Genomic DNA, 21,220 nt, shown 5'->3' with positions numbered 1-21,220 from the left:
GCTACTGAAAACACTCTGTCATTTGGGGGAGTCTCCATTTGAGCTGTTCTGTAGCAGAGAGTACAACAGTAATAGTAATTATTATCATTATGAGATATAAATATCTTTAAAAAATATTTAAAAAACTACGTGAACATGTGGCAAATGCTTTGTAACTGTATCGTGGAGTAGTAGTGGCAGTTGTAAGTGCAGTAAATATGTCCTTTGTTTCTATTTTGAAGAAATATATAAAGAAAATGCAAAAAAAGGGTAAAAATGTAGTAGAGTAGAAAGTACAGATATTTGCTGATATAGGAGATAGATAGTAAAGATAAATATAGTAAATGTACGTTTACCACTGGCATATATATATATAAATATATATATTTATATATATATACACATCTGTGTGTAAACCCACAGGTATCATGTTACACGTGTATAATGTGAACACTTCTCTTCTACAACTCTAAACTCTGATTACTTTTCATTACTGCAGGGCGGATCAGACCACTAGTGACACGAGCGGGGGGGTGGCGCGCGCTGTTTAACAAGTAGCACAGAGAAGAATATGTCGCTTCTAACCACTTGAAACTAAATCTGAGCAAAATAAGAAGTTAAAATAAGTCAGATGGTTACTATAGGGGACGTCACACGGGGGGGATTCGGTGGGTTGGATGAGTGTGCACACAGTGTCCGCCCCTGTGAGCAGTGCCGTGAGTAGTCCCAGGCTCATTAGTGCGCTGGACTCATGTTGTATTTTGCAGATGGAGCCTGGAGCAGGACGAGAGGACAAGTCGTCGCTTCGCTTCCTGCCTGTCGCCCTGTTGTTCCTCTCTCTGCTGAAACTCCACTCAAACATGGCCCACACACCCTGAAGCCCACCGAGGAGCTCCCCGTCATGAGTGTGAGTTGTAGTTTTCTGTAGTTTTTTTTTTCTCCACGAATACTAACTTTCTGCGCTAGCTAACTTGTGAGCTGTAGCTAGTCCACTGCTGGGAAACCGAGTCTCTGCATTAACAGTGTTTATCAATGGTGTCATGTGTAATTACAAGTGTCCTGCTACAACTCTACATGGAGCCTGCACACAGCTCCTGTGAGTTAGCAACTTTTTCCTCATGTGTACTGGATTAGCTGTTTCCCTTTTGTCTTGTCTGGGGTTGTTATTACTTCATAAAAGCTGCTTAAAGTGATTTTTATCTGCTTTCTTCTCCATGTTATAACGTCTTAGCTACTATTCAGCAGCATAGTAAAGGCTCAATGTGGTGAAATGCTGCAGGGAAGGTTAAAAGTGTCAATAAGTTTCAACATGTCCATACATATACACAGGTTTAAAAAAAAAAAAAAAAAAAAAAATCCTGCCTGGTTAATGCCAGTGTGTTTTGTTTTCTTGATGTAAGAAACAGGAAGTATTCTTGGTGTCTTTGACATCTGACTGTAAATGTAAACGTAATCATATTAAAGTGACTGAATGTTCCAAACAGAAACCACAATCCTCTGATCAGAAACCTTTCATGTGAATTGGCTGAAGCAAATTGGGTTTTGCACTCATGCACATGGCAAGACGTTATTGTGCTGTTTCAGAACATGTTAATAGAATCACTTTTTTTTAATGCTTTAATGCCTGACACCACTTTTTTCGAGGGCCGTGTCATTAAGGACTCAGACCCCTCTTAGCGTGTGTTTCAGTTTGTGCTAATGCAGAGGAATGTTGTTGTCTTATCTTTATCAAGCCAACCTTCCCCTCAGGTATGAAGACATGGGGCTGGCTGACACACAATCCAACAGATTCTGCAATTCAAGCGCTCAGTGGGATCATAAACACAGGAGCTTGTAAAACCCGAACTCCTCAGTGTCCCATGGCTGTGCCTATGATTGCTAAAGTTAATAAATGCCTTGAACATGCATAAACTATAAATTGGGAAAATCCGAGACTTCCTGTCAATGAACAAATGTATCGTTTAGCTTTTTTTTTGGGGTTGTACATTTCATATTTTGTCATCAGTAGCTTGTGGCCTTTCTCTTGAGTTCAAAATCCTGTTTGCTCTGTAGCCTGCGTGTAACATTCTGTGAGCTCCCGTCACACCAATTTCTTTGCCAAACTCATTTCCCTTTCATGAGGGATTTTGGAAAAGGGGTTTAAGGGACTGTTTGTGCTGGTTACTTGGACAAGCTCGGTTTTCAGGGCCCCGCTCTTCTGAAACGGAGAGGCATCCACCTGGAGGGCTGGCAAGCTCATCTGAAAAACTGTTGAATGGTTTTAGCTCAAGTACAAAAGAGGCTGCCTATCACAGCTTGCAGATGAGTCCTCCTTCCTTGTCTATATCAGTGACAATATTTGGACACAATTTAGGGTTATCTGAGATCCTGTGTAGTGTAATACAGCTGTTGTGACATTGTTCAAACTCTTGCGTGGAAGAATTTTTGTTCCAGGTTTTCTTTTCTCGGGTCATGGATATATGGTCAGTGAACATGCAGAGTGGGGGATGGATAAATTCCTGCATGTAAAACCAACCAGAGTTCCTCTAATCTCAATTTTGATTAAAAAAAATAAATAATGAGGATGCCTCTTGTGGATGCAACTTATTATTTTCTGGGACTATTAACATGCAATGTTGTTTTGCAATGGAAGTAGATGGATGTTGTGTCTTCAATCCTTTGTAATTAAGAGACTTTGTGAGATTTAGCATTCAAGTGGACAACATTTCTCTCCAACTTGGACAGGTTTGTTGAAAGCCTCGATTACAGAGCTCAAAAAAGCTCTTGTTCTGGACAAATATATACAGTGCAAGTGATTATGTATGAGATAATTAAACAGCAGGCCTGCTTTAAAACGTAGGCCTCCTTGGCTTCCATGCATAGCCATGCTGAGCCTTTGTGTTTATGGTAAGTGGGCAGCTGCATGCTTGTGAGACATTGGCTGTACCCCAGGCCCTCAACTGAGCCTGATAACTACTATTGAAGCCTCCCAGCTATGCTCATTTCTGACTATTCACTCACTGCTTTAGATGTAGTGTGTGCCTCCTGTTTGACATAGCCTAATTTCTGTGTGCATGGGGGACAGCTGTGGGCTAGTAGCCTGCACTCGACAATGAGTTTCATAAATTTCTTTTCAGTCAATCAGCCGTAGCAAAACTTTGTGGCACCTGCCCTTTGTGGCACCTAATTAATGACAAGGCTGTAAGTCTGGGGGCTTTGAAAATCTTGAATTTTCATCATTAAAATGATGCACGGTGCGGCAGAAAAAGCAGAGATGGTTTGACAATTTGTCACTTAATTATTCGGTCTTAATGTCCCGTGTATGTCTGTCTCCCTTTTATGACACAACCATCAGTATGACATGAGAAACTACTCAAATGTGCCTGAGTCCAAGTTTGGGTTCAGCACAATCCATGCAACTCTAGGAGCTTGTCCGTCAGAGCCAACAGGTTAGAGAAACAAGCTTTTTAGGAACATGCATATTTTCTCCCAGGGACTCTTTTTATTTTGTGGAATAGGAAAGCTAAAGTTTTACTCAGCATTCCTTTCACAAGCAGTATGGTGATGAAGAGCAGGACAAATCCCTCAGTTAGGTTTCAAGTTGGGCTGTCTCAGTTGCTCAGCAGATGCTCGGATTACGGAGATGACCACAATCCTGGGATTGTTGAGGGCAGGATGCAGATCCAACTGCCATGCATGCAGGAATGTCAAAGGAGGATGCCTGTAAATTCAATCTAACATTTCATTTTATGTTTTGTATAAATTAACACACAAAAATTAATAGAAACTTTTTTTTTTATGTGTGATAATGCCAAAAAGATATAGAAGTCTTATAAATTATTAACAAGTTGTTATTTCAGGAGCTTATACAAGGTGCAACAATGATATCAAACTAATTTCTACCAGCTGTCACACCAGTGCTATAAAATAGATCAGCATTAGCTCTAATTGTTAGTCAGACACAAAGCTGCCAAATCCTTATGTAATGTTGACCTAACCCGTGGGATTACAGTCTGAGCAATGTATGGAAAAGCTGCTCTAATTGGGAAACAGGGCTTTCATGGATGACCACAGTTTGGATGCTTATTGTAATGGCCAAGCTGACAGTTTGCAGTCTTTTTGGACTGGACCGTAATTTAAGAGTCTTAGAAAGTGTACTTTACAGCATGGCATTGCAGTGTCTGGTCTTATGTAGAAAGTTCATCAGGGTCTGTTCAGGCTTTTGAAAACTGAGCAGACTATATGAGGCCTCTACCTCAAACTTGAACCAATCGTCTTTGCGGTTTACTCTCTCGCTTTATCTAGTGCTCATTTAGTCTGTGTGATAGCTTGCTGTTTCTGACACGGCCAAGTAGCACTGGTTGAAAGGCTCTTGGTAACCACAAAGGAAGCGTGGAGTCGCATCAGCTTGTCCAAGGCAGATTTATTGTTGTCTTTTAGGGAGGCCTCTGTCACTACACTGCCACTGTTAATTTGTCAGCATCCATTTTGCATGTGATAGAAGCGTCCTCCAACTTTCTTCCCCTTCTCAGAGATTAGACTTCTCAGTTGTCATTGTGGCTGCTGCTCTAGCCCTGATAAAGAGCTATCAGGCTGCAGAAGCATAGAGACTCCAACTGATTCCTGATAATAGTGGAGGTGAATTCAGGTTTTGACGTCAAAAGGGGAGTGGTAACCCTTCAGCAGAAATTCTAGATGCCTAATTTGACAGACTCCAACTCAATTCCCATTTTGCACAGCAGTTCATGCAGTATGAGTTCAGTGCATTGGGTGTATCCATTAAGCACTGGAAACCGTGCCTCGTATTGCCTCCTGCATTTGGTTTACAGGTTTGACTGTACAAGGAAAAGTAAACTGCCCTTTGCCAGCGCTTCTCAACATGTTTCTTATTCACAACCTCTCACAAGTTTGAATGCCTTTGAAAGGCTGTGGGGCAAGGTTAGACTTTTATAATTTTGTGTACAAATTGTATCATGGAGCCAAGGAATGTTTATAATTATGTTATAAACCTCACCCATTTAAAGTGCTCAGCTCAGATTTAGGGTATAAAAGTGTAATGAAGTATGAAAAGGATGATAAACTTCTCAGTTCTCTGCAACTGAAAGTAATAGATGATGTTTACAGTTTAAAGTTCAGAATGTCAGGCTACACTTAGACATTTTTTCAATTTTTCTAGAGAAGGAAAACATCACTTAATGTCCTTTTTTGGGTAAAGATCATGTTAAATAGCTTTCTTGTCTTTGCCAAATTCATTTCTGTGGGCGAGGTTTTTTCTTTCTGTGCCAATGCCATCTGCATCCATCACCGAGCCATTAAGGGCAACATATAAACAACAGTTTCCTCTACCCCAGCACGTCCCGAGTTATCTCTGCAGCAAAGCACAGATCTGTGTGGTTAATGGTCACGCACAGTGTAAGCTGGCCTGACCTAGTCTTGCTCCAAGCTTTGATTTGTACTTTTCTAGTCACAGAGGCCATAGGTTAAAGCTGCCAGACGTCACTGAACTGATCTCCTTGAGGAACTCGGCTAAAAGCATCCTTGTGTTTAAGCTGTTTTCCTCATGTGATAAGTTTTGTTGATGAAAATCATATGCTGAATGCAAACACCACCTCCAGTATGTCAGCTCTGTCTTGTCTTGTGATGCTGCCCCCTGCACACACACACTCACACACACACTCCACCAACCACAACCTCTGATGCTGCCTCTTTTGTTTCCCACAGCGGCTCATCTTCTGCACAGTGTTCTTTTGTTTCACATACACCATCTCTTTTTGTTTCCCTCTTTTTATCGCCTGTACTTGTTCTGTCATTCAAACAGACTCTATGACCTTGCATGCATTTTCTCGCCGTCCCCTACCTGACGTGGGGAGAGCCATTGCTGGTACAACTTTGATTTGTTTTCATTCTTATTTGACTGATAAATATTTTAATGCTTGTATCAACAATCATGAGCCCTCTGCTCCAATGTTGTGTGGAGTTCCCCAGGGGTTGATGCTTGGACCAGTCCTCTTCTAACTGTAAAAGCCTCTGGAGCATTTGTTCAACTTCTTTAAGATGTCCCTATTATGCCGCCAATACTCAAATGTAAACCCTGATAAAACAGTTTTTGTAAACATGTTTTCCTCTACAAAGAAATGTAACTAAAATCTTATAAATATTGGAATAAACTACAGGATCTTGTTGATTACATATAAGCCACTACATGACTTTGCCTTCAGTTACATTTCTGATCTCCTCTTTCCTGATTCAGCCTCTCTGATCCTCAAATCTCTGCCCTTTATCTGTCCCCTGCTACGACTGCAAAACGATGGTGATTGTAACCTTGTTGTTGTTTTAGTCCAAACCCCTGGAACCATCTTCACCAATTTATCAAATTTGCTGAATCTTTAGACTCTTAAGAAGCTTCTAAAAACCCATCTTTATCTTATGGTTTTGTTTGCTTTGTCTTTACCTGTCCTGTGTTTTATATCGTAATTTATAACGATGTATTTCAAGTGCACGAAGTACATTGTACCTGCCAGTTTTAAAACATGCTATATAAGTAATGCTTTACTCGTTTACACTAAAGTCAGACTGTAGTAAAAACCTTCACTGATGATGATATAGATTTACATCTGTGGCTAATCAGCTGTTTTACTGTAATTGTGTTGCAGCACTAATGTGAGGAGGGTTGTTTTGATAACCGCAAGGTCAGCTATTCCCAGCCAGCCCCTGAGGATTTACTTACACAACTTTGACTTTGCTCTATTCCTCTCTGTGTGCTCCAGTGTGGAACACTTAGAGGAAACGCGTTCTCTCAGATGACTGATAATACTCCACTTGGACACGCAAGAGCAAAACAAGGTATAGAGTTCCACTTTTGGTGACACTGGAGAGACCATGTGGAAGTGAAAAAGGAGGGTAATTTCAACTTGCAGCTCACCGTATGGTGACGCCTCACCTTGGGCTGTGTTTGCTGGGAATGTTTGCTGGCTCACTTGATACTACAAACTTTTCAGAATAACTCTTTGAATCATCACACGATTCAGAGCCTCCACCCAGGGGATCTGTTACCCCCAATCAAGCCGGATTGTTGTCTGCTCATATGGTCGACAGAATGTCAGAAATGTACTGAATTCTAATCCTGTGCTCATCTTTGTGTGTCTGCTCAGGATTGGGCCGAGGAGTGAAGCACATTCCTGGAGAAGCTGAGAGTTGCTGTCTTAAGCTTATGAGAAACCAGCCTGCTCACACCATGCCCGTCAAGATGGCTTCCATCATTTCTTGCCCTCACTGGAATGACTTGGGACAAGGATGTGTGTTGCCATGGTGATCATTTATAAGAAAACACTGGAAAAGAAGGGTGCCGACGATGTAACATCCAAAAGGACAGATTTGGGCTCGGTGAGAGGTTATTTTCTTGTATAAGAAGTTTGTTCTCTGTGTGAAATGTGTCATTTTTATTTTTATAAGAAGCGCTGCCAACAGGCCTCAACTGCACTTGTCAAGAGGGAAAACGACAAGGTGCTGCTCTAAATCAGGAAATTATTACCAGCCACTGACCACTCCTCAAGAGTTTTATAGCTCTACAATATATTTTCCCATTTTGTCAACTTTAATCAGAGCTGAAATTTGACTTCTACCTTCCCTTGAGTCAAATTTGCGGCGTTTCCTCACAGCATCTCAGGAATTGATGTCTAAAGAACGATCTGGATGTTGAAGTTTAGGAATAAATTATGTCTCTGTTACAATTACAGATTATTGCATCATAATAGCCGCTAACTCTCACTTTATCACCAGGGGTGTGTGTCATCTGGTTTGGAATCCTCCATTTTACATTTATCTCAATCATAATAACAATGGAGTATTTTAGTCCTACTAGGCTGAGCAGCCCTGACTCATTTTCTAATCAGCATCCATGAAATAGATTCCTCTTTCAGCCTGGACACAGTGAGAAAATTCCCCCATGAATATGGGCTGAGTTTGCCCTCTCAGCCACGTGAAATGAAGTCATCATTCTCAGTGTCAATCAGATGCATTTATGGTGGAACTCCCTCTTTGTTGCATTTGGGTCCTCATCGCTTAGCAAAAGCAAAGACTGTGCTGCACTCTTGGCACCAGCAATGCATCAGACTTTAAAATTTTATTTTTAAAGCTTTTTCTGAGTTTCTGGTTTTTGGCGAGCTGACCTGATCCTTTTTTTGACCTTTCTGCAGTTCCAGGCACAGACCATGAGCCAGGGGACTGCACTTTTCTCTTGTGGACTCATGGGTAAGACTCAATCTTGGCATCCCACATACACAGACACACATGCAAGGACAATATGGATGATTTAGAAAAAAAGGGAACATTGTATAGTAAAGTCATAATGTCATCTCTACAAGCGCTACACCATAACTGTCAATGTGCCGTTAAATACTATCACAAACTCGTATATGATAGTGAATTGTCAGGTGTTTAACCGTGACGGGAGCGATTTGGATGGGGCCATTTTATATTTCAGAGAAATTATTGGCTCTGCTGAATCTGGTTGATGGTCACACAGCATTATGTGAAGCAGGCTTGACAGGTTCTTCTGCCAACGAGCGTTAATGATTATGTGTCAGCGACTTTCTTTGCCAGGAATCTTATGGCATGCTTCAGTACAGTGTGGACGTGATGTCCTTGAGTGTAAAATTGGGTTATGGCTACAAAGGACCATATCCTTAATTTACCTTGCAGTGGGAGGAACAGCCAGAATACAGATTAAAGTGCATTGTGTCCTCACAGTAACTTGGCATAGTGCGTATAAAACTGGCAGAGAACACAGCAACACCAGTAGGTGTTGTTAACACTGCCCTTTGTTCCTTGTCCTCTCTGTGTACTGTACGTGGTATTTTCGGGTTTTTATCTCCAGTGGAGAAAAATAGACATTTTGCATACCAGGAATGGGCAGAGGCCTCGTTGTTCAGTGACTCAGAGTTGACTGACCAGTTCATTTGGCTGATCCATTCAGCAATTCAACGAACTTCTGTTGTGGCAATAACAGGTGCTTTCCTGGCATGGTAACCATGGTGCTGGCACAGAGACGATCAGTGATGGCGGGTAGCCAGCTGCTCTGATACAGAACTCTTGTAGAGCAATAAGAAACAAGACGATTAGTGTTGTCAGAATGTTTATGATGGGTTATTGACATTTAATCAAGCCTCGCTCTGGCAGAGACAAGCAGTAATATCAAATAAATTAGACATTGAGCTTCGGTCCCTTCTCCAATCAGTTTACAGATTGTGACATTAAAGCAGAACCTGAAGGACAGGATTTATTTTTAGTTCCAATCACACAAAGCAGTAAGTGAGTAGTGTCAATAAGTGTTGCACATGCTGGGACACTGGTCCAGCCTAGAACACCCAGTGTCATGGATGCTGAGGTTGCCAAACAGCTCATGAACAAAATAAAAACAACCTTTAGATTATATCTATATGTATATGTTATTAATAACTCACCTCTTTTTAACTTTTTGATTGGGTTACCTCTGACTAACTGAAGAGTTTTGGTATAGATTATATTAGGGTTAAAATGTATCTTCTTTTTTTTTTAACTGCAGAGACAAGTCGGTGGCATGAGGTGGGTCATAGCTGTGCTATACAGCATAGACCAGTTGGAACCAGCCTGGAGAGCCTGTGGGATGTCCTGCCCGAGGTGCACAAGAGTTCAGCCCAATGGGACTGGGATGTCGGCTCCACTTCAAGCACAATCACTAGCTTGCTGCAGGACCTTAGCCTGACTGAGGCTGCATCGTCACACTCGACTGCGCCTCCCAGCAAGCGGCAGTGTCGGTCCCTGTCTTGCTCAGACGAGCTTGGTGGTTGCCGTTCTACCTGGCGCCCTCAGGGCTCTCGTGTGTGGACGACAGTGGAGAAGAGGAGGTGCCACAGCGGCGGCAGCGTTCAGCGCAGCGTCGTTGGTAACGTGCAGCTCGGCTTCCCAGCCATGCAGCGTAGCTCCAGCTTCAGCCTGCCGGCCCGCTCCAACGCCCTGGAGCTGCCCTGCTTCTCCCAGCGTCTGCCCTGCCCCTCAACTTTCACTGGTCTGACACCCTCCTCCTCCATGGTCCTGTCCCCAGAGCCCCCAGTGCAGCCCCTCTACCTCTCTCATGAACAGATCTGCCTCCCTGAGCCCCGTGGACCATCTCCACTCAGCTCCCCTGACTCCACTCCAGAGCTGGAGCGTCGTGGTGGACAGGGGGGTCTCCCCCGCAGTCGCTCACAGCCGTGTGTCCTCAACGACAAGAAGATCGGTGTGAAGCGCAGGAGACCAGCCGACACACACAAACAGAGGCCTTCACTGGATCTGGCAAAGATGACCCAGGTTGGTGGATAGAAATGTCTCTTTGCAAAACATTCAGCAAGAAACACTGCATTCTATGCTAGTTTTAAAACACATATGCTGTTTAACGCCACTACATGCCTGTTCAACAGTATATTCAATGTTGCACCTATCTTGTAATTTAGCAGAAGCAATTGCTAGTTTTTATTTTTTGTTGGAACTTGCCACACTCATCTTATGTCCTCCAAAAGATCTCTGTCAAGAGTTCAGGACAAGACCCCGCGAAAATGGTCATGCCTGCTGGATGCTGTGCTAGGTCCATCAGTCTCACTGACATTAGCTGGTTATGCTCTGTTGTTTGGGCAATTTGCTTCTTCCATGTTGGATAAACAAATGCTTGCAACTAAGGTCACACCATTGAGTCTGTTCTCCCTCAGCGCACATCAAAGTGTTTCTGCAGACACTGTCAAACGATGGAGATCATTCATTCATGGGGGCCTGGGCCACATTCCATTTCATGGGAGTGTGTTTTCACATGCAGAGCATTGTGCGAAGTATGCCCTTTTTTGTGTGCTACTAGATAAAGATTAAAGTAGGAAACAAGCTGCCAGTCACTGGATCGGTTGAATTCATATTAATAAAAATTAAAAATGATAGTTGAAGTCAACCACTTTTCAGCAGACGAGTCTGTTTAATCTGCAAATTGTCGCAGCCATTTGTCTCTTTGCCCCACTAGTACACAGACACACATGGTAAAGTTTCACACCAACACTGGGTCGATCATAAACACTGAGCTGGACTTGGCCCCTTTGAGAAAGTCATCCAGAGTTCAGCAGTAATTTAACAACAGCGCTGCTGTGACATGACAAGAAGATGCCACAGACACACGCTCCAAACAGGGATGAGGTCAGTGTGGAGCAAAGAGCCTTAGGCGATGCAACTGACAATATTTTTACAGAGGGGACGTCAGGGTGCTGAGATTGCTAGCAGTGGATTTGTCCTGCTGTTTTTGGACCATGTTCTAAGTTCCTGTATTAAGATGGGACTGCTGTGATGTCGTTTTCAGCTCAGGTTGAAGAAACTTTATTTTGCACTAGAAACCAGCTTGAATATTTCTTTGTTTTTCATTTCCTTGAATATTTCTTTGTAAGATTGAAGATCTTTTAAACTTCTCTCAAGTAGCCCTGGTTTAGAGGCAAACCTTTGAGAAATTATAATGACATTTATCCCAGTTACAAAATTAAAACTGTCAGCAGTGACAGTGCTTAAATAGTTAAATCAGAGTAATCAACAGTAAAGTTTGAATTGTTCAGGAGGAGTTCCAGCATCTTAGCCTTGTTTTGATTTATATGATTGTAGATTGAATATCTTCCTTTTGTTTAGAGTTTGGACATTCTCCGCGCAGGTTGGAGACTGTGAGGGTAAATGTTTGTTTGTGTGATCTTTTCAGGGTGTTTCCAGCCTCTCAAAGGATAAGTGGTACAGATAATAGACGGATCTGACATTTAATCAAACAGATGGTGGAGATGTTAACTTGTGATGATAGTGAGTTCGTTTTACACTTGGCTCAATGGCTTTATCGTGCTTCACACGTGTCACGCTATCAGCATTCAAAGTCACCTTACTATTCAAAGACTGGTCACAGTGCTGAGTGTGTCTCCGAAGCGTCCTCCCATCTACACGCCACAGCGGTGTACTTTACCCAGGGAGAAATTGCTACCCTCGGCGTGGCTCGCTGCGGCTCTGCGAATGTCAGGAAGCAGAGCAGCTGTGGCAGAGGTTATAGATCGTCGCGCAGGAGAGATGCGTGTTGGGTAAAGAGATATTGATTTCTGTAAATTCAGCTCAGTGGGTGGATCGCTGCCACAACCGGGCCTCATGAGCTATTGATCAGCTTGTATTGACGGAGAGTCAAGGTCAGTATGGATGAGACTTTCTGCTCCTCTCTCCATTTCACTGGGGTGGGGGGGGTTACAGTAGACGGCAAAGTGGACACCGGCAACACTTACTTATGGCACAGAAAGTTTTCGTGAGGACAAAGCACCTGAATCTCTTTGTCAGAGCTCTAAATGGTTCAGAAAATATCAGTGCCACTGTTCTGCTATGTTCCAGACTTCTCTCAAAGCCTTATCGTTTTGGTCCCATGGTGCGGGCCAGAAATCTTGACTGTTAACAGTCAAGTTTAAATGCAGAAGGCTGCAATGTGACACTGCCCCAGTGCTGACAAATGTACCCCCTCGAGCAGAGCCAAGAAAAACAGCAGGGCCTCTTTTTGATATAGTGCTGCCTGGTCTCGCTGTGGTCCGGCTGAAAATGTGGATCATAACTTTACATTTTCACCTCCCGTCTCCTCCAACCTTACTCAAGACTGAGAGCCGTGTGAATATTTTTGTAGCACAGAACAGAAATGATTAGTGGACCAACAGATAACCATATTAGTGTTTCAAGTGATATCAAATCCTAAACATTCAAGGGATCGAGCGTTTTCAAAGCTTGTCTCTTATCTCTTCATCATTAGCTGAAACTTGATGTTTTTAGCAACACTAGTGGAGCAGCTCATTTTTGGTCATGTGTGCCTCTTGACTGAAATACCTCAACAATTATTGCATGGACATTTATCATCAAATATTTCCACTTTCTCGATCCTCTGGTTTCTCCTCTGGCACCACAGCGAGTTCAGTGTCTTTCAGTGATTTTGAGCGAGATTATTTGAAACAGACATTCATGTTCCTCACAGGATGAATTGTAATAACTCTAACAATCCCCTTACTTAGCCGCTATCAACACCAGCTTTCAATTTAACCATTTCATAATATTTAATTCGGGGGTTCAGCATCTTGCCCAAGGGCACTTCGGCCTGCAGATGGGAAAGACACGGGGATGGGACCTCCAACCTTCTGGTTGGAGGACGACCACTCTTCCCCTCAGCCACAGCCGCCCCATCAAAAAAAAAATGCAGATTCATTTTCAATCTATCAATTAGTTGCAGCCATATACACTTGGCTTGGCATCCCCAACAGTCCCATGCTTGTTAAGTATTACATAAGAACACAAGTGACAGGAGGTTTTCACAGAGGCCCTATTCTCCTGTGTCCTTCTGGCCGAACGCCGCTGCAGCCAGGCATGAGGCAGCTGTCCTGCCTTCTCCACATTAGTTGTATAGATTGGATAAGCCTCTGTCATAAAGCATTATCTTCCAGCACACACAGCTGTCGCAGAACTTGCCTGCAGCAGTGCTGGCACATGTGGATTTGCCTATGGAAGTTTCTGGGCTCCACAGATGTATGTGTTCTTTGTGTGATGCCTGTGAAAGGCCAGCAGAGCCAGAAACGTCCGACATTAGTGATGTGTGCCCTGCGGGGGTCTGGCCACTTGCTGCCTGGGTTTCCCGTCTGACCTCGGATCACAGAGCCTCACTCACAACTACCAGTTGCTCTAGTTTGTAATACAGGCTAAATTTAAACCCTTCAATTTCATTGCCTTTTTATATTGTAGTGGTTGTTACCCAGTGTCCAGCTCTGACCTCACCAACATACTATATGAATGCAGTAGATTGTTTTCACAGGATGGCTGTACGCCTTTAGTTTTGTTTGTGTACTGGTTAGGTTACGGGTCATAGTCAAAAATGAAGGAAATGTTCTGATTTCCTCACCAAATATGTCATCTCCATAGAAACTATGGACCAAAGATTTAGTGTATTTGTTTAAGTGTATCCTCGTTTCCTTGAGAACATCAATTTGATGCTTCTAAAATAAAAACACAACCTTTCTGTCCTTCCACAGAAACGGAATTTCCACAGCCTTAGCTGCCCAGGAATCACAGGCGAAGACAGCTGCGAGTCCAGCCAGGCCCTCCCCACCCTCACGAGCAGTGCTCAGCGCAGCGCCGACAGCTCGCATGCAAATGGTTGTCAGCCTGAGACCAAAGAGGGCGAGATCACCGGGAACATGCCGTCGGACCCCACGATTGAGGAAGTGGAGTGGAACTCCACAGATATTGGGGATGTAACACCAGGAACGACCAACGGCAAGGACAATGAGTCTCTGTGGGTGGGGCTGTGTAGCATGAGGAAGGACATGTATCAGCTCGGAGGCGAGCTCGACATTGAGCAAATTGAGAGGAACTGAGCTGCGCTGCCTTCCTCATGGGGGGAGCTAATTTAGGGGACTTCATCACCAGATGGTACAGCAAATATTACTGATAGTCTTAAGGACAACGCAAGTGGAAAAACTAATGCAGATCCAGCACTTGTCTTTTTTCTCAAGTAGAGATTGAGCAGGAGCCTTTTGGGATAAAGGCCTATTTTTGGGAACTTTCTGTCATCAGACCCCACCCCCACCCTCCCTCCCTCACTGTGCAGTAACTCAACTGTGTCTCAGGAGAACAAGAAAGTCAGGAGGTTGGCTTCTGGTGAAGAGTACAGAACTGATGAATATAAAAATGTTGAATTAATGTTCAGAGACTGGGGGTCTTTAACTGGGGTCTGGACTGGGGTCTTTAAAATGTCTCCGTAAGCCTGATTACCTTCACTGTACTACGTTTGGAGAGAATTCACAGCAGGTTTGTACAAATTCTCTGCACTAGAAAGAGTGTCCCGTTCCCCTGACGTTCTTCACTAGTACGAGGGTACATGATGGACTGACAAGGAGACATCTTCCAAGAGCTACTGTTAGTAAAGCCCCCGTCACCTGTATAGTATATTTGAAGAGCTTAACATTTCACACAGTAACATCAGGCTTCTCTGTGAGATCTACGCTCCTGTTTTGTTTGAGAGAAACTTTGAGATGCTAATAGCGTTAATATTTTTTCTTTTTACACTTTGTAACTCCAAAGTTATGTAAAACATGAGCATATTTCTATACAAATAAACACAAGTTTTAAATGTGTCATTTGTGATATCAGCGTCTTACTCACTAAGTTTGGAAAGTCAACACCACAATGTATCCTAACATGCGTTCAGAGCTGCATATCAAACAAAGAGCTGAAGTCTAACAAAAGATGTGAGTGTGTGTGGACGGACCCAAATTTGTTCTAAGTAACGCAAAACTTTGTCTGAACACACTTTAAATACTGGATAGAGATTTGGATGAATGCCTTTGTTATTGGTTGAATATGTGACGTACAGAATATAATTATAGTCCTACTAGTAACATATGTGTATGTCCAGATTATTAAAAACACAGGTCAATGGAACAATTCAAGCACAACATCAAACATAGTCAAATGTTGCACTGTTGACCTGCTGATGAGAGACACATATGTGCACGGCCCGTTAGATACCTCAACATCTGCAACAATTGCCAAAGCTGCATTGACCAGTACCCAGTAGTAGTAGTCTGGTTATTGACCATCACTAAATATAGACACACAGTGATTATGCACATGGCACAAAACACAAAAGCAACCCACGATACATAAAGACAAAGAGTCACAAGTCATCTTAGATAAATGGTGTCACTGAAATTTGTTTTTGTATAACAACAAGAACAATTTGTGAATTTCAATAAATATAACAAAGCGATAAGTAGCTATATGGCTCCAGCCCCATTAAGGATAAGGGGTGTAGAAATTGGATGGATGGGATGTTGCTACAACCAGAGAAGCTTCTGGTAAAACATGGAATAAATCTGTATATGGTAATGATAAGGGGTTATCTGTAATCATTAAGGGTTTGGGTAGCCAATGAGTGTCCCCACGACTAAGTATAAGTAAGAATTCGTGTGACAGAAGGACACATTAAGGGTTTCCAGAGGCTCCACGTAAACCTGCGAAACATTTAGTATCTCAGACCATTAATGAACTAGAAAGTCTGGTTTAGGAGACACAGATGAGTCAAGAATCCAGGAGCGGCTGGTTTGTTTTGCTTGAAGAATAAAAAAAACATCCCTGAATCCTGAACCCTCACTAAGAAACACATAGTCAGCTGATACTCCCGCCTCTGGCTGTGAAGCCAAAGTCGAGACAGACAGGGACTGGCTCAGATTATTCATTACCCTGCCGATGATGAGAGTGCGCGATAAGTGTCACGCTCCGAAGAACCCCAGCTGGGAGGGGTGATGTGGCTGCATCTAACCTCTGGCGACCTCTGTTTGTAAAAATGGACATAGACTCTGAAAAGTAAAGCCAGTGAAGAAATGCTTTAAAGTGCAATACCTCGGAGGGAAGAAACGGCAGAGAAGGAACTTTCGGTTTTAAGATTCTGGAGCTAAAGAAGGTCTGTGATCTAAAACCTGCAGAAGATTCTGTGCGTGCCTGATCAGGAGTTATGAAACGAATGGTGGACACTGTCTTTGTTTGGACTTGTTGAGTTCTCTGCTCAAAAAGACAAACTTCTTCACTTTATCTCAAGATTACCTCCAGCCCATTTTGACAGGGATCACAGCTCTGCTGCAAATATTTAAGTGTATAAGACCTCCTCCACCTGCCAGGTGCACAGCAGCACCTGCAGCTGTTGGCAGGTGAAGGAAGTTACGAGTTGAGTTTGTATAGCGCTGAACAGCGGCTCAGTGGAATCACAAGGCTGAGGTCACCAGCAGTTTCTTCCTGTGCTGGCGAAGTGAAGCCAATTCTTATTTCTTTATAGCTTCATTCTTGTCAGCCGTTGTAGCTCATCATGTCTCACCTCACCAAACAAAAGGGGGGGAGGGGTTGAGGCCAATTTTCTTCTATCTTCTATCTATCTAATCTAACTTACAGAGGTTCAGTGACGGATGTATAATTAGATTTAAAAATCATTACAAAATCATACAAAAATAAATACTGACAATTTATAAAGTACATTTCCAAACAATCATGTATTTTTTATTGGAGAGTTTAAATCCATTTTTTTCTTTTAGTAATTAGGGAATTTTACATTCAATAATAATTAATAAGATAGTAAAATCCATCCATCCATTATCTAAATTTAGATAAAATAAAATTTGAAATCCATCATATTGAGGTATTTCTACTACTAAGATTAAGCTACTAAACATATTCTCACTTGTTGATCAGTAATAATAATAATTATCATCTTAAAATCTACTATACTTGACTACATCCCGGTGCAACAGTTACAGGGTAATTCAGTGGGAGAACTTTTACTTGTGATACTTTTGAGAACATCTTTCTGAGTTTTAGGACGTTTTCTTGTCTGATTTCATTTTTCTACTTTCACTGAATTTGAAGAATCTGAAAGGAAGAGTTCTTCCCGCTGCTGCTATCAGCCGAGCACACGCATCAACAGCAAGGTCATTGTTGAAGACGTCTTTAATGCAACAGTATGGACTGACCCAATTAAGTAGCAGGAAAAGACAATCCCAAGCGTAGTAATGGTACAACTGACGAGCCTGTGTTTGTGTGCTGAAGCGGCGAGTGAGTAGGGAGGACGCCAGGCAGGGGTGGGAAGTCCGGTCCCTTTCTTTCTTTCTTTCTCTTTTTTTGTGTGTTTTTGATGGCGGGTGGAGTGGTGGAGCTGAGCGGCGGTTTACCCCAGAGACCTCGCTCCCTCCCCTGCGCCGGGAAACAAAAGGGTCTTTTTCTCCGAGGAGCACAGTGACGTGGGAGGCGGCTGTGAATGTGGGCCATGTGTCAGGGTTACTGCTGCTGCTGCTGCTGCGTTCGTCTGCTTCCCCCCTGCTCAACTCTGATGCCTGAGAAAAACCTCCAGAACGGCACCGTCCTCACTGATCCACCAGTACGACTGCAAACCACTATCTGAGTGTTTGTTTAGACTTGCGATGATGCTTGTCATTATTTGAGAGCGTAAGGTAGCTGAGGGAAGCCACCCACCTCATAAAAGAGCCACTGAGTAATTTGAAGATTGCTTGAGATGCTCAAATATCACACAAAGCATAACTGTGGCTTCAAACTCGCCTACAAGGCCAGAGCATATTCTTGTGATGGATTGGATCACTCTGCTGCTGCATGACAATCTGTGTGCTTGCACAGTGAGGCCATATTTACACTGTGCCAGAGCGGCCTGCTGCACATGCACCAGCCTCCTCTTTGCACCAGTTAGGGCCCTTTTTTTTTTCATGTAATCAGTCAACGAGGAAATGGCTAAACAGAAACGATGTAGGAGCGTCTGTGTGGCGGTGTGACACACGGAGGGGCCCCCGGCCTTTAATCAGCGGAGTGACAGAAGTGAAAGGAGGCTGTGTTCAGAGGGAAGATAGGAGGACAACAAGATGAGACACGCCGTGCCCAATGACCACAACCCCCACCAGCACTGACAGAGCAACAGGGTGGTGGTGGGTCACTGGAGAACTGTCACCGAAGGTTATTCACGGTCTCGTCATCACCAGATGTGCCACAGATTTGTTTTAATGGTAGATTATCACATTTCTTTGCAAATGACAAAGTTACTGCTTTGGTGGTTGTTTTCATCTTGTTTGTTTGTTAGTGAGCAGGATTACGCAAAAACTACAGATAACCAGGAGATTTGTTGGAGGGAGGCAGAGTCATGTGTGAGAGGAATCCATTCAATTTTGGTGCCGATCAATTTTTTTTTTTTTCTCAACATTGTGAGACATTTTTCAATGTTTTTGTCGATTTCTCAGAAAAGAATTCATGAATCTTAATGAAAAAAACCAGGCATATTTTGGTGCAGATCAAAATAAAAATCCAAATCTATTGAATATAAATGTGGTTTCATAAGGGGACTGTTGGACAAACTATAGGGAGAGGCACTATTATTGTTATTAGTAGTAGTAGTAGAAGTACTATTTACAAAGTACTATAATTTGATTTATATTTTAGGTTTGTGAGTTATTTCCATTTCACTCAAAAAAAGAAACTCTTTTTCCGATGTTTCCAGTTGAGCACTGGGAGCTCTTGTGCTTCGAATCACTACACTTGTTGTTGTGTATCATTTCACCACCACACTTTATTAGATTCATGCATAGATACAAGTTGGTATTTTAACAATTGGAAGAGGAAGAGAAGCATCAGTCACGAATATTGAAACTAAGCGATTGCAGGATCTGAGGTGTGAGCGCTCCAGCTCGAATCCTTTGGCTTTTACAAGAAGCAACTGGACACCTTCACGGCAGAGAGCTCAAGCAGAGAGAGACAGCTTTAAAATGGAGTTCAGCTTTAAGCCTTCAGACCTTTCGCAGAGCGAGACAGTTCGTTTACACTGCACGGTGACATACGACCACCCTCCCACCCCGGATTGTACATACACACGCGCGCTCGGGGTATGACATCACGGGGGTCACGCTTTGTGTCTGGGGAGGCAAAGTCTCACAGGCTTTAGCGGGCAGTTGAGCAGGGGTTGCGTCCCAGGAGGGGGCCTGTGACGGCTTTGACTATGTCAGTGGAGTACAGAGTGCTCTGTGTATGAACCGAGGCGCTTCTCAGATTGCATTCAGACTGGCAGGGAGGGGTCGGGGGTTTGGAGCAAGGGGGGGTGTGCAATCAGTAGAAGGAGGATATTCAGGCCTTGCCATCCAAACCCCGTCCTGCAGCCTATGAGCACGCCCACGCCACTGAGTGCTGTCGGCATGGCTGCCCACAAGGGAAGGAGAGTGATGAAATGTGGGGAAACCATGTGGCTTAGCAAGTAAAGAGGCCTCCGCATGGACCAGCACTCCACACACACACACACACACACACAAACACACACACACACACACACACACACGTGCACAGAAGGGAGGGGACCAATAACTGGCTGCTGTCAAAACAAGCGCATGTTTCCATGGATAACGGTGCATTCAGGGCCTGCAGGTGCGCGGTGTTGTCTGGTCAGCTGACCCGCCGCTTCCTGTCAAACAGGAAGAGCCAAACGAGCGGAGACGAATAGTTCAAGGTAACACACAGCTGGCAGTTGTTAAAGGTGGGTTAGTGCAGGTGCGTTACAAGAGCAGCAGTGTGTGTGCCATGTAAGGGGAGTCTAACCCAAACAGATGACATAGAAACATATACGAGTGTTTGCTCAGTGTGTGTGTGTGTGTGTGTGTGTGTGTGTGTGTGTGTAGTCTACTCTGTAAAGATCTAGAATGATCTCAAGGGTCATAAGATTTTAATCATTTCAACAAATAAAACTTGAATGGCACTAAGTAAAGCGCATTCCTCCGCCAAGGCCCAACAGGCCCTTAAATTCAATCAAGCTGCACCAAATTACACGCACTTATAGAAATCATGCACCTAAATGTGCCAGATTTTTTTTCCATCAAGCTCCATGAATTATTCCCTGGGAAACAGGAAAAGAAAATCATGGATCTGCACCAAAATGTAATGGTTTCTTCCTTGACCCATAGCGTATCCTCCCACCAGGTTTCGTGGTAATCCGTCCTGTATTTTTTACATAACAAACAAACAAACAAACAGACGGCGTAAAAATGTCCTTGACGAAGGTAAAACATAATTAAAGTCAATGCCACTGATTCTGACCTGTTTTAAAATCAATCACAACTTTTTTGGATTCAGTTCCAAACTTTGTGCAGTGAGGAGAGTGTGAGCAGCGCACATTTAACAAAGAGCCTCATTCTCCTCCTCCTCCTCCTCCTCCTCCTGACAGACACATGCTGCAGGGGCCTCTGCATCCCTGAGGTGTCAGTCAATGCAGTGATGAAAATGAGATCATCAGCTTAATGACTTCAAGTTTGTGGAAGCATAGGAGAGGAAGAGGAGAGGAGAGGGGAGGAGGAGGAGAAGAAGAGGAAGAGGAGAGCAGAGGAGCGGAGAAGAGAGGAGAGGAAGACCTGGGGATATTCTTGCAGTTATAACTGTGTTCTGGTATGACAGTAGACTCAGATGCTAAAAGTTGCATCAAGGTTTCTGAGAAAAACTCCAAGTTATTCACCAATAAGATTCTAATTTGTTGATTGTAATTTATTGTACAGACTTTAAAATGTCAGCTAAAGTAAACACAATTGTTTCCCAGAGTTTCTTCTGTCATCCTTCAAATATTTAAATTTGAAAAACAGTGAAAAGCCCAAAGGGATTTGATTTATATTGATAGGAAACAGTAAAAAGCCGTGATTGTAGGTTT

At 43.2% G+C, this 21,220-nt stretch overlaps 2 protein-coding genes across 2 annotated transcripts in view; one reads left to right on the top strand and one right to left on the bottom strand.

The window, feature by feature from the left end:
* The window catches only part of lhpp (phospholysine phosphohistidine inorganic pyrophosphate phosphatase), a 52,285-nt gene that overhangs the window by 8,662 nt on the left and 22,403 nt on the right, over positions 1-21,220 (bottom strand). The gene's annotated exons all lie outside the window — the stretch shown is intronic.
* Positions 525-15,128, top strand: fam53b (family with sequence similarity 53 member B). Its single transcript, XM_020083554.2, has 5 exons — positions 525-886; positions 7,110-7,341; positions 8,154-8,208; positions 9,521-10,284; positions 14,025-15,128. Exons 2-5 carry the CDS (start codon positions 7,252-7,254, stop codon positions 14,367-14,369), a joined length of 1,254 nt encoding a protein of 417 aa, XP_019939113.1. The 5' UTR covers positions 525-886; positions 7,110-7,251; the 3' UTR covers positions 14,370-15,128.

The sequence above is a fragment of the Paralichthys olivaceus genome, chromosome 21 (assembly GCF_024713975.1).
Source record: "Paralichthys olivaceus isolate ysfri-2021 chromosome 21, ASM2471397v2, whole genome shotgun sequence".
In the NCBI taxonomy this organism is placed as follows: Eukaryota; Metazoa; Chordata; class Actinopteri; order Pleuronectiformes; family Paralichthyidae; genus Paralichthys; species Paralichthys olivaceus.
The sequence above is the reverse complement of the archived record's forward strand: the minus strand, read 5'-3'. Positions and strand labels throughout refer to the sequence as shown.